Source organism: Lagopus muta, chromosome 6 (genome assembly GCF_023343835.1).
Source record: "Lagopus muta isolate bLagMut1 chromosome 6, bLagMut1 primary, whole genome shotgun sequence".
In the NCBI taxonomy this organism is placed as follows: Eukaryota; Metazoa; Chordata; class Aves; order Galliformes; family Phasianidae; genus Lagopus; species Lagopus muta.
Window position 1 is genome coordinate 9,138,922 of NC_064438.1, and position 13,435 is coordinate 9,152,356.

Here is a 13,435-nt window from a genome sequence, read left to right on the forward strand (position 1 = left end):
TGCACAGAAGATTGGCTAGTGATTGCAATATCTTTCTCCCTGAAGTCAGGCACATAAACTGTACTCCTTGAAGAGCAGAGGAGGGAGTTTTTATTTACAATGATCAGCAAACTCTTTTCCAATCTCCCTTCCTTTGCTCATCAAAAATATCTAAATTGATAGCCCAAAATACAAACGAGTTGGAAATGGTGTTTACTTCTAAAGGTCAGTATTCTGGAAATACTGTGCTCTTGAGTTTGCTCCATCAAGAGATAGGCAGTGAAATCTTAGGGAATACCTGTGAGAAAAGAGCAGTCTCAGGTATATTCGTAGTCTGTTTTTGTCTTCTGATTTTTTAACACTTTTTCCAATTTTGTAATGAAGAACTCTATCCTTTGCTGTGCTAGAATAAACATGCTTTCTTCTTTAATCTTGTGTGATGTAGCAGATAGTGATGGATGAACTATTGTCAGTGTAAAGTATGCTTTTCTTTTCTTTTTTCTTTTTTCTTTTTTTCCTCCCAGAAACAGTCAATCTAAATAGTGTAATGTCATAAACAAGCTGTTTGGGCACCTGAACCTCACAGTTCTTCTGGGAGCTCTGCGAGTATCATTTTCTGAACTAGAAGTATCCAGTGCCAGGAAATGGAGAAAAACATCTAGGCAGATACTATCTTGCTTCTGGGAGTAATGCAGATATAATGCCTGATGGCAGGAAGTTGCATATAGTCACACATAGAAAGTCCCAAGTCTATCTTGTATTTCCTCAGACTGCAGGATGTAATTCATTATTTTTATATGTGTGACATTTGTTTCATATGTATTGCAGCTGGGAGGGGTGGGCTTTTGTTGTTGTTGTTTAAGTACCTTTAGTCTTTTGAGCGAAGTCGGAGTACTTAGAAGAATATAACTCGTTTTCTGGGTGCTATTGCAACTTACACTTCAATGCTCATGCTATGACACAGACTGCTTTAGATAAAGGACTTTTTCTGTTCAGAACTATTTTTTTTTTTTATTATTTCTTCTGGGAAGTTTTTTACTTTAAGTCCTTAAGTACTCCTTTACAAGTAGGAAATTTTTTTCCTGCCTCATACATTCATCCTGTCTGGCAGCAATTAATTATTAGGATAGGGAGAAAGTAACTATACATGCCAGTATAGCTCAGTTGTCCAATGGAAAGGCAGGTGAAGATTCATGTTATGTATTTAGCATTGCTTGATAGAAAACACTGAAATTCTGTCTTACTTTAATCAGAGAAGTCCTGTGCAAATTTATTTCAATGCAACAGTAAACATTGGGGCCTGTCTGACATCGTAGAGTAGTTTCCATTCTAGGCTGACTAAGCACTCTCAGAGTAGAGAGTATTATACATGCTTAAAGCTTCATGGAATGCTTCTATTTGTACCAAGAATATTTCAATGCAGGGATTTTGACTGCCTAGGAGCAGCCATGTACTTCTTAAGGTTGGTATTCATACTGCTTTTTCACAAATAAATTAATGGAAACATGGTGAAAATCCAAAGCAATTTTGCCCAAAATAATTGGCAGAGCTGAGCTGACTTTGATTCAGTGTTCTGGCCACTACTAGGTTTTGCCATTTGTTTCAACACTTTCAGCAGGTGATGAGATCCCTCTCGTCATCATATTATTTATGACAATTTAGCCTTTTAATGGATTTTCTTTCATCCTTTTGTAAACTGACTATTTTTATGTCTAGAAGTTAACTGTCAGTACTGATTTATGTCACTATACTTGAACATAAATCTCCGTCCTTTAAAAATTGTGATTTATACATGGCTGTTAGTGGTTTTAAATCATGAATGAAGGAGGAGCATCTAAGAAGCCCTTAGCTTTTCTGTCATATTCAGACCTATGTGAAAATCATTTGCTTCATTTTTATTTCTGGAGCACTTCATATTGACCTACAGTTATGACTTTGAACTTCCATTCAAACTTTCAGATACAGCAAGGCCAGGCTTGGAGTACTGTGTTCAGTTCTGGGCTCCTCAGCCTAAGAAGAGACAGGAAACTACTGGAGGATGCCCTGTGAAGGGGCACAGAGATGATGAAGGGGCTGGAGTATCTCACACTTGGAAGAGGGCTGAGGGAGCTGGGGCTGTTCAGTCTGGAGACGAGGAAGCTTGGTGTTTGTAGGGGGGGGGGATGATGGATCTCATCAAAGTGTGTAAGTAGCTGTAGAGAGGGTGCAGAGAGGACAGAGCCAGGCTCTTTTTGGTGGTTCCTTGTGCCAGAGCAAGAGGCAGCGGGCACAAACTGGAAGACAGGAGGTTCTCTCTGAACACTGTGGAATGCTTCTTTACTGCAGGGGTTGGTAGTGACAGGGCACTGCACGGGATGCCCGAGGGGTTGTGGAGTCTCCACTGCTAGAGATCTTCAGAAGCCACCTGGACGTGGGCCTGGGCAGCCTGTTCTGTGTGGTCCTGCTTAAGCAGGGGGCTGGGCCAGACAAACTGCAGAGAGCCCTTCCTACCTCAACCACACTGTGATCACTAGGAGACTATCTGTGCTGTTCTGTTCTGTGATTTAACAGCTACTTCAAAGCTGGGAGCTATTACTGTACCATGTGATTCCATTTCCTGTGAGCTGCCATGAGCTGCATCACAACTGAAACCTGGGAGTCCAGTCTAAACAAACATCTTATGTTTCAACCTGTATGGAATAACAAAAACCTCATTTAATGTGATTTGCATCTTCCACATAGGCAGTTTTTTTGAAGAAGTTGTCATGGAATTTTGATGCAATTGTACTTGATGAAATAAAATTTATCAGTTTTTGCTGATTAATTCCAAGAATATATTTCAATTGGCTAATTTTTAATAGCATGTAACAAATCATTTCTTCAAACATACCATTTCAAAGGGCCTTGTCTTCAATTGGGAATGAATAAATGGCACATGATCAGGACTTTCAGTTCATGTTGTACTTGGAAAAGCATAGCGTGGAAAACAGTTCAAAGAATTGCAAAACCAGAAATCTGTAAACCAGACTTTTGAAATTTTCAGTAACAATTTTCTAGCCTTCCACCTGAGTGTTCCCAGGGCTTACTAAGAAGGATCATATGTAGTGGCTGATGTACAATTGTACAGTTATAAATGTGAAATGAAGTAGTATTTATGCTCTAGAATAGATTGTATTACAATGTGAACATTAAAGTCAATTCTACTTCTAGAGTACGCTTTGGTATGTGTAGTATTTTGAGAGTGAAGGTCATTAAGTTTAATGTCCAGTAATGAACTAAATTCTTCAGTTCTACTGTAGAAAGAAGCAGATATTTACATTACATGCTTCTTTCCTATGCGCAGTATACAACTCAATTACGTGGACTTTATCAGAGAGAAAGAACATGCTGTATAAGATTGCATTCTTCATAACTGGAGTCCTTGAAATAAGTTTCCTTTCCTTGTATATGGTTGTCAGTAATATTAAGCAACTTGCTGAAAGACCGGCACCACTTAATTAAACAGACCTACTTGAAAAAAGGATGTGCTCATACTGAGTATTGATAGTGTAACAATTCTGCTTTTGTTTGAAGCCTTAGTGTAGGATCCAGACACCTGTGACTTCAGGAATGTCTCCCCTTAGTACTCTTTCAGGAACTGAATTGGTGTCAGGCATTGCGGTAATTAATGATTTATCTGATCTTTTGCTGTTGCAACCAATGCAGCCTTATTGGAAGGACTCAGCTGCCCTGCACGCTTAAAGTTTCATTGGTGTAATTCCAACTTTTAGATAAAATGATAAGCAATTTTCGTATGTTTTAATACTAAGTTATTTGGCGTAGGACTACAGTGGTGTAATTAACTGATTAGGAAAATATATTAGAATTGTGTTCTGTATTATTATCGCATAATCCCCCTTCCCCCCGCCAGTCTCATTTTTCTACTGTGAATCACCATGCATTAGGCTTATATACAAGCTTCCTGTACATTAATTTCTTCAAGGGCACAAAAATGGATATAATTTCTCATTCCTATACTGTAGTACACAAGATGAGATGTGCTGCATGTTTCACTGTGTGCAACTGATCTGATGAATTTTTCAGTACTCATGTCATAGGCATTAAACAAAACAAAATAATAGGAGTATTTTGTCTGTCTTTCTGTCTTTCAGAAATTAGCACCTGGAGTTAGTCAGTTTGCTTACACATGTGTACAGGACCATCCGATCTGGACTAACCAGCAGTTTTGGGAAACCACCTTTTATAGCAATGTGCAAAATCAAGTTCGTTCCCTCTACCTTACAGCCAAAGAAGACAACCATGCCGTACAACCTAGACAAAAGGTAGGAGAATATATTAAATATCAAGGCATAAAAAGCTGTACTATTAGTTAATGTCCCAGTTAAACCTATTTTGACCTGGAAAGTCTCAATGTGGATGAAGAATATATCTAAATATTTACTTATACTCTTCTGAAAATAAATATTTCACTTTTAGAATATCAGCTTGGACTAAATGATCTTATAGGTCTTTTCCAACCTTGTGATTCTATGATTCTATGAACTTTAATGTAAATATGTTGTTTGCACATAATTTTCTGAAGAAAAAAGATGCTTTATTTTGCTAATATGCAAACACCTGAATCTCCCCTTGTTGCCTTTATGATTTTTATGTACCACCACTTTTTTTATCATTTTTACCACACTTAAAGGTGTAGCATTAGATTGTTACCAAACCCTAGACTGGTGTCTGTTGATGGACCTTTGTCTGCTTTTTAAGAACTTTTTTCTTAAACTCGCTCATGTGTTTGTCTGTTAAATTAGCTGAACTTTACCTAGTATGAAGAAAAAACATTAGTAGTATACTGTGTTCTTTAATAATTAAGAGCAGGTGTTATTTCATTTGTATCAGCAGCCAGATTTTTTAATTCTAGTTCTGTCAGGCTGCATTGTAGTTTGGATACATGCTATCTACCTACTTGGCTCCAAGCAAATGCTAGAATTGGTCTCCAACCTGCAAAAGCATGAATGTTTCAGCTGATCTGGAAACTGTTCATGTAAAAGCTTGTCTCACCCTGGACATCCTCAAAATTGGGAGAATATCACACGCATCCAGTAATCAGATGCATCTGATTAATGTTGATTGTTATATGAGCTAAGTAGAAACATTAAGGAGAGTGGTTATATTAAAATCATTAAACTACTCTGAAGAAACATGAAAGATCGTGTAGTATTAAAAAATCTAGAAAGAGATTATGTTACTGAGTTATACATGTTCACATCACGCTATGCTAGTTCTGCATTTCAGTAAGCTACCTTTAGTTCTTCACAATGCTGTAATTATACCTGTGTTAAATCCTATTGCATGTTGCTACTTGCTTTTTCTTTATAAATAAATATGTAATTTAAATAATAGAAGAATTTAAATGAACAATTTAATTTAAAATTTTTTTACTAAATGTTGTTTCTGAGTCTTAGCTTAGTGTGTATTTGTATGTTTTCTAGGAGAAAAATTCTGTAGGTCCAGACCACGATAAGACAGCAATGGATCTGGCTGCGGAGCAGTTGCGACTGTGGCCAACTCTTAATAAACAAACTCAACAGGAGCTAGTCCAGAATGAGGAAAGTACAGTTTTCAGTCAGGCAATTCATTTTGCTAACCTCATGGTCTACCTGCTAGTGCCACTAGATACAAGTAAGAACAAGTTATTGAGAGCATCAGCTACTGGTGACTGGGAGAGTGGAAGCAACAGTATTGTCACAAACAGGTGGGTACACACATTCACTGGTAATCCACCATGATGGGGCACTATTTTTGAGAACATACTAGTTTTCAGGACATACCCTGCATACAATCTCTTCAAGATTATTATTTCTAGATAATTAATTAAGGAGAGTAGAAACCTAACATGATTCCTCTCGAATGATAGAACTCTATCTAGACTAAATTGCTGCCTTTTAAGGGAATGTAAGAATGTTATCACTTCAGTAAGAATTTTAGTCTACTAATGTGACTGTTGAAGGCAGACACTAGTGTGTGATGAGAGAGATCGTTTGTTTTTCTGTAACTTGAAAAAAAAAAACCCTCATGAACCTGCGCTCAAGAAAGCAGATGTATAACATCCTCAAGGTTACAGTTTTTGTGCTGTTGCAGCTTCAGGAAAGACATTTGGTCAGAAAGATGGCTATATCACTGGAGAAAATGTTAGAATACTAAGGAGGCAGGAGGAGTATAAAGAGAATTACTTTACTTAGCATACAAATCTGGATTTCATAGCAAGACTTCTTCCCTTTCTATTTACTGTCTTTATTATCAACTATGATCAGTCAAGTTTCCCACTTGATGAACTTATAGAACGCTGCATGAGGCCTCTGACATGATGTAAATAGGCTATGGGTCTCAAACTCCCTATTGCAAATTTTTCTGCTGACGAAGCACTTCTAAAATCAAGCATTAGGATCTGATCAGTATGTAGACTGTGTATGTATGTATAGTATGTATGTGGCATATGTTACAATGTATGGATTTGACTGGCACTACTGTTTTTGGGGAGTATTTTCAGATGGTCAAAGTACATCTCCTACTGACTTGCTTGTATTTTCTAGCTGATGCACAAAAACACTGAGGTTATTTTTGCTTTTGAATGCTTTATTCTTCAACAGTAATGCTCATTGAATTTATCCTTGTGTATGTAACCAAAGTATCTATTTCTGTTTTATCATGGGTTGTAAATAGCTTACCTAACTTAATGACAAAGAGAAGACAGAAAAGCTTCTAGGCAAGTGATGCCTTTTTTTTAATTGTTGACTGCACTGCACTAGATTCATGGAGTAAAAAGTCTCCTTTATTGTCATGCAGTCTGATATTGTTAATGGTGGAGGGAATACAGTGTAATTTTTGGCACCATTGTATGTTTTCAGAAAAAGATACCGTTTAGATGTGTCCTACCCAGGTATCAGATACATTTACTAGCTGAATTGTTCACTTCTGAAATTTCTTTTTTTTTTTTTTATGTCCATAGTATTGCAGGCAGTGTTGCAGAGAGTTATGACACTGAAAGTGGGTTTGAGGACTCTGAGAACAACGACGTTGCAAATGCAGTTGTACGCTTCATCACCAGATTTATTGACAAGGTTTGCACAGAGAGCGGAGTTACGCAGGATCACATCAAGGGTCTTCATTGCATGATACCAGGTAAGAATTGTGATGAAAATGTGCATTCATAATCTTTCATTTTTCCTTTGGTTTTAGTTTTTTTTTCCTGATGGAAGAAATACACGTTTTAGTTACAGTCAACTTCCGTAGACATAGAAGATCAGATTTTTTTCTAGACTATAATTGCTGTTGAATTTCAACTAACTATTTCCTTGATGGTTACATTTAAGAATTTTGGAATATTGGATTTCCAATTAGATTGCAACTTTTTCTTTCATGTTATGCCAGACTTCATTTGTGATATTACTGATTTTCAGGCATTGTAGCAATGCACATAGAGACTTTGGAGGCTGTCCATCGTGAGAGTAGAAGGCTTCCACCAATACAGAAGGCAAGTATTATGAAACATGTTTGTATTCTTTAAAAGTATTAGAATCATGCTGTTTAGTCATCTTTTTTGTTTTCTTTTATTTTCCTCTTCAGAAAGTTAGAAGGAAACATCAGAACATTGTAAGAAAAATTCCACAAGTGATAAATAAAGTGCTTGGCTTTGGTCTCATGAAATATGAACTTAGAAAGCTATTAGAGCCAAATTTTTGATCATAAACAAGCTATTGCATACCCGCTGTTTTTTGAGACCCAGTTCTCTTCGTTGAGTCCAAACTCCATCTCCTTTCTTTGGAATTAGTCTCATAACAATTTTGTTTTGAATCTTTCTACACCAAATATAATTAGGCTGAGGTATAACACTGGTATTCCTATCATACTTACACTATTTTACTTGCATTAGCCCAAAATTCTACGACCAACTTTACTGCCTGGAGAAGAATTTGTTTGTGAAGGTCTCCGTGTGCTACTGGATCCTGATGGCAGAGAAGAAGCTACAGGAGGACTGCTTGGAGGTCCTCATATCCTCCCTGCTGAAGGAGCTTTGTTCCTTACTACCTACAGAATTATATTTAAAGGCACTCCTCATGATCAGCTGGGTAAGCAGAACTCAACAGTGACAAAACTGTGTCACTTTGAATAGATAAAACTTTGAGCTGACCTGTCCATCTATGTAAGCATCAGCATCAAAATGCATCTACCTCTGCGAGTTATTTTTCATGGTCATCACATTGGTATGATCTTTTGTTAGGTTTTTACTCTAGATATGACAATATTTTATGTTCATTTTGAGTTTAACCTAACTAGAATTTATTTCTTCGAGTAAGACAACATATGTACTGTCTGTGATCTGTGACTTCCAGTACTTACTTCTTTTCATTTGACAGTTTTTTTCACTTTCAATTTTTTTTCAATTGCTGGAAGTGTGTAAAATGGAAAAAAAAAAAAAAATCATAAGTTAGTAATGTCCTTAAAATTATTATTAATAAATTAAGAATTGCTTTTAATATGTTTTAAGTGGTAGTTTTTCATCTTTTGACACCTGCCATTTCTAAGCAAATTAAACTGTCTGTCAGAAGTATAAATTTATCTTTCAAAGTTTATTGTCATTTGAAAAGAAGTCAGTATAAAACTTTCGTTGTTTATAAGGTGCATAATGGAATATGAACATGAATTACGTTTGGAAATGTTCATTGACCCCTTTCCAAACTGTGTTTTTGGGGTGCATTTCCAACACTCAGAAAAACTCAGAGAATATTTTTCCAACCATCCAAACTGAAAGGAAGTCGAAAAAGTAAATGCTTCAGATTATAGATGGTACTTGGGGATTTATCAACTTCTCAAGCATTTTCTGTGAAATTAATTATGTGCAGTTATTTTCCTATTGCTTTGTGTATTGTAAATCCTGTCTGCTCAGAGTACAGTGTGACCAGAACAGATCTGATTCTGTGATCAAACAAGTATCCATAAATACTATAATTCTGTGGTTCTCAGTGGGAGAGCAGACGGTGATCCGGAGCTTTCCTATTGCATCTGTTACAAAGGAGAAGAAAATCACTATACAAAACCAGCTGCAGCAAAGTATGCAGGAAGGCTTGCAGATCACTTCAGCTACCTTCCAGGTAAAAGGAAGTTTTGTGAAATTGTGTGAGGTAGCCAGCTCAAAATACTTACGAGTAGTACTTTGCCCTGATAATGGTGAAGAGTTCAGTATCCTGCTCTGTAAAGTCAGTAGAGAACGTGTAGTCGTAGAAATTCCTTTTGGTTTTTTGGCTCATTTGAAACAGTGTTACTGTTTTCGTGTTTGATTTCTTTCTCTCCTTTCTGCTGTGGATCCAGTAGAGGGCTATTCTGAGTCCAGAATGTGTTCATGTGGGTAAGCAGAGGCCAGGCAGGCCAGTGGAAGACTTCTCACTTTACTAGCTTTCTGGAAAAATGTGTGATGGAGGGTCATAGTACGTCTCATTTGGAATCTGCCCTTCCAGAAATCTTTAATGTAGCCATTAGTAGCCAGATCCAAAGGGCTTCTGCGTGAAACCTCTTGACTTTTGCACAGGTTCAGGTATTCTGTCTTTAGAGGCTTCCTCAGCGTGTTCAGAATGCTCAGAATCTGCTGTGGAGCAGTTGACAGAGATGGACTTGTAAGAGTGAGGGGTCATTAATTCTCTTAAGCCTTCCCTAAATGTTTCTTATTGGTGGTAGTCTAACGTTGGTCAAATCCTAAGAGATTGAAAGTTGAAAACAAAGGATTTAATATCACAGACCGAAAGCTGACTTTAGAGCTTAAGAAGTGAAATATATCCTCAGGTTAGCTAACTTTAGAGACGTGTTTTCATTGAGAACAACAATCTCTTTTCAATGTCTGAAAATGAAATACATAGTCAGTATTTTACTGGTTCCTTAGATAGCAAACAGTATTTATTTAGTCATCCTTCAATGTTGTATTCAAGAGCATAGGACTCAGAATAACAAATAAGTAAAACAACTCAAAAAAAAAAAAGTTCTTGTGGACTTTTGACTGGACTTACTGAGAACTTTTATTTTCCAGAATTTTTTTTACCAGGATAGTTAGCATACTTCAATGATGTGCTAAATGCAGGCATAGCTCAATGCTTTCAGTGCTGGATTCTGGTCAAACATCATCCCTGCTTTTGTTTAGCATAGTTTTGTGTTAGGTTATGAAAACAAAAACGATCAGGAAACAGTTTACTTCTGTTCCTTTTCTAAGTGCTAGAGTTCAATGTAGTATGAAATAGCAATCCCTATCTTTGTTTATTAATTAAGACTTTCAGAGTGTTTTGGCTGCAGTGATGCTATTTAATGTCTTTGAAACTTTGTATCAGTGTAACCCCTGAACATTCGAGCATTCCTCTTAAGGAGGTCTTTGAGCAACATACTCATTTGGAATTCTTTTTCATTTGGAAAATAATTACAGAACAGAACAAGTGAAATTAAAAACAAACAAACAAACATGGAGAAATCCACCTTCTAGGTGACAAAGACAAACAAGACAGTCAAAAGGTGTATAGGTAGGCAGTCAAAAATAAAGGACTAGAATATATCTTTGTTTACTTTTTCCGTGTTCTTCAAGCTCTTTCATGCCATCTTCCAGATTCCCAATTTTCTCTCTTAATTTTTTTAATTTCCTTTTCACAACAGAGCTGACTCATCTTTTGACTAAGGGTGATATAAATATATATATGTGTATTTAAATAACTTTTCAAAAAGCATTTTTAATGGGATAAATAGATCGGTGTTGAATAGCACAGGATTAGTTACTTTCCAAGGATCTGATTTCACTGTTACTAGCTGTTTGTTACTAGCTGTTTTTATGCTTTTGGAGGTGAGGCAAAAATTGGAATAACTAAATATTGGAAGTATAATGGTTTTGATATATGAAATCTGAATTTACTGCCTTTATTAGAGTAAATTACCTATTTTGCTTCCCTATATATAGCAAATCTGATAAAATATTTCTGATCTGAGCTATCCCATGTGACTAGCACTTTAACTGTTGTGGATATTGTAGTGCCAGTACATCCACGTAGATTACCCAAAATATTTTGTGTTTGGTGTTATGAGAATTCCAGATGTTTCATGGTGAAAATATCTTACTATTACAACATCAATACTAAAAGCGAGTAAAAAATTGAATGAGCTGTATAATAGCCCTCAAAACCAATCAGATATACCTACATACATACATTTGTATTTTCTGATGTGCATTGTACTGCCTAAGTATGAAGAATATGCTAATATGTTTTAGAATCTTTTGATTTGTTGAATCCTGGAAATTTATTTATTTTGTAAGTTCCTAACGTGCTCTGTCTTTAATATGCAGTTAATTAAAGTAGCGTTTGATGAAGAAGTAAGTCCTGAAGTGGTGGAAATATTTAAGAAACAGCTAATGAAGTTCCGTTATCCTCAGTCTATCTTCAGCACTTTTGCATTTGCAGCTGGACAAACAGCACCACAGATAATTTTACCAAAGCAAAAAGAAAAGAACACTTCATTCCGGTATTCTTCTATCACTGATGTTCTTGTTTACTTCTAGTCAAATTCCTTAAATAATCAGACAGGTTTTCAGAACTTCGAGCATCTAGTTAGCTTGACATTCCAGAGAACTGACAAAATGATATTCCCTGTCTTTTAATGTTTACAGAATAAAAGGGAGGTTGGTATGAAATAAATGTTGATATAAGAATGTATTATTTATCCTAACTTATTGCTGCAGCAATTTTGAACAAGTATCTAATTACATTTTTGAATACATACAATATTAATAACATATTCAATTGTGTGAACTATGCCAACATAAAAACAGAGTTCTTGTGTGTTAAATTATGTATTAGTGGACTGTAGAGTAGAATTCATTTTTCCCTTAGTAGACTCTGTATAGTTGTCCCAGTGTTCTTTTATCATCTAGAGTTTCAGCTTTGGGTCCTCTCTTAAATTTCATGTTATACATTAATTTTTACTAGACTAGACTGATCATTGTTTAGTACCCCTGAAAGTGGTACTTTCAGTGATTCTATGTTGATTATTGCATTGCTGACATATAGAAGTAGAATCCCAAGCTAGTCATAGAAACTTAAAACTTTAAGGTAATTTCTGTCTTTCTTGCCTCACACTGTCAGTTTCATAGATCTGTTACATTGCTAGCAAAATATGAATACCTGAACAGATATTATGGCTGCCTATTCATTATATTACACGTAATAGGCATAAATTGCTCTCGAAGTAATAAAAATAGCATTTAAAAGTTGGCATAGGAAGTCATTTTTCTGTTGGTTTTTATTTTGATGTAAAACAAGAAATAGAAATGTGTTTTCTTCGAGTAAGGAAGTTTGTCGTAAAAATCTGTACATGCTATTGAGAAGAACATATCTATCTTTTAAAAGATTTTTTTTTTCTATGAATTTATAGTACCTTCTCAAAAAGCATTGTGAAAGGAGCAAAACGTGCTGGGAAGATGACAATTGGTCGCCAGTATTTGTTAAAGAAGAAGACGGGCACAATAATGGAAGAAAGAGGGAATCGTCCAGGCTGGAATGAAGATGACGATGTCTCTGGTAATAGTAAAACAATTTCCATTTTTGTTGATATGTCTATCCTGTCATGCTTCAATTTCAATATGTTAGGTGAGTAGTATCTTCAAGAAGAAATTGCAGTCTTCCTGGACAGGAAGGCGAAAGGTTTCAAATAGTGCACTGATTAAACGTTTTGTGACAACTGAACATACAGGGTGAAAGAGGAAGCCGTCTTCATTCAGTGGTAAAGCAAAAGAGGCATTTTTTCCAATTACCAAACTATTTTCACATAATATCTTTAGAAAGCCTGACATTGCTTTGTCTGTAATGAGAAAGCAGTAATTGGTGAGGTTCAAGGAACTGGAAGTATTTTATGGACAAATTTTGTCTATGTGGAAGTGATCAGTGATTTCTGAAGACAGCTGAAGACTTAATGACTGAAAATACCATTTTTCCAAACTTTGGTTGGAAGGAATTGGGGAGATAAGTTAGAAATGATTTGGACACTTTGTATAGTGCAATGGTGTGGACTTTGACTTTCTTCCAAATACTTCTTTTCCTACCATGTGCTGCTGTCAGTATATCCTTATCTGGACCAGTGCTAATTTATAATAAGCCACTAGAGGGAGCCAGATTCTCCTGTACATTAACAGGTATTGTTTTGTCGTACCATTCTTTCTTTAAAAAAGAAAAAAAAAAAGTAGCATTTCAGATAATTAAGTGTTTATGAAACATCAAACAAACCAAATTTACCTTCCGGATATTTGGTCAGAGATCAAGGTGACTTACATGATTTATGTGCAGATAAATAAAAGTTGTCTGACACCAAGCTATGTTGCTGCACATTCTCTGTTCTCTCCCAGAGTAAAAAGGGCCATTCCAGGAAAGCTGAAAAATACTGATCCTCTTCTTTCATTCCAGATAAA

The 13,435-nt window shown here is 36.0% G+C and overlaps 1 protein-coding gene across 5 annotated transcripts in view; it reads left to right on the plus strand.

Moving 5' to 3' along the window:
• The window catches only part of SBF2 (SET binding factor 2), a 237,691-nt gene that overhangs the window by 178,979 nt on the left and 45,277 nt on the right, over window positions 1–13,435 (plus strand). For all 5 annotated transcript variants that reach the window (XM_048948353.1, XM_048948355.1, XM_048948356.1 and 2 more), the window contains exons 18-25: window positions 4,110–4,280; window positions 5,442–5,704; window positions 6,959–7,131; window positions 7,410–7,483; window positions 7,883–8,078; window positions 8,974–9,101; window positions 11,321–11,496; window positions 12,406–12,551. In XM_048948353.1, the coding sequence (XP_048804310.1) occupies window positions 4,110–4,280; window positions 5,442–5,704; window positions 6,959–7,131; window positions 7,410–7,483; window positions 7,883–8,078; window positions 8,974–9,101; window positions 11,321–11,496; window positions 12,406–12,551 (1,327 nt within the window). The remainder of the gene's footprint in view (window positions 1–4,109; window positions 4,281–5,441; window positions 5,705–6,958; window positions 7,132–7,409; window positions 7,484–7,882; window positions 8,079–8,973; window positions 9,102–11,320; window positions 11,497–12,405; window positions 12,552–13,435) is intronic.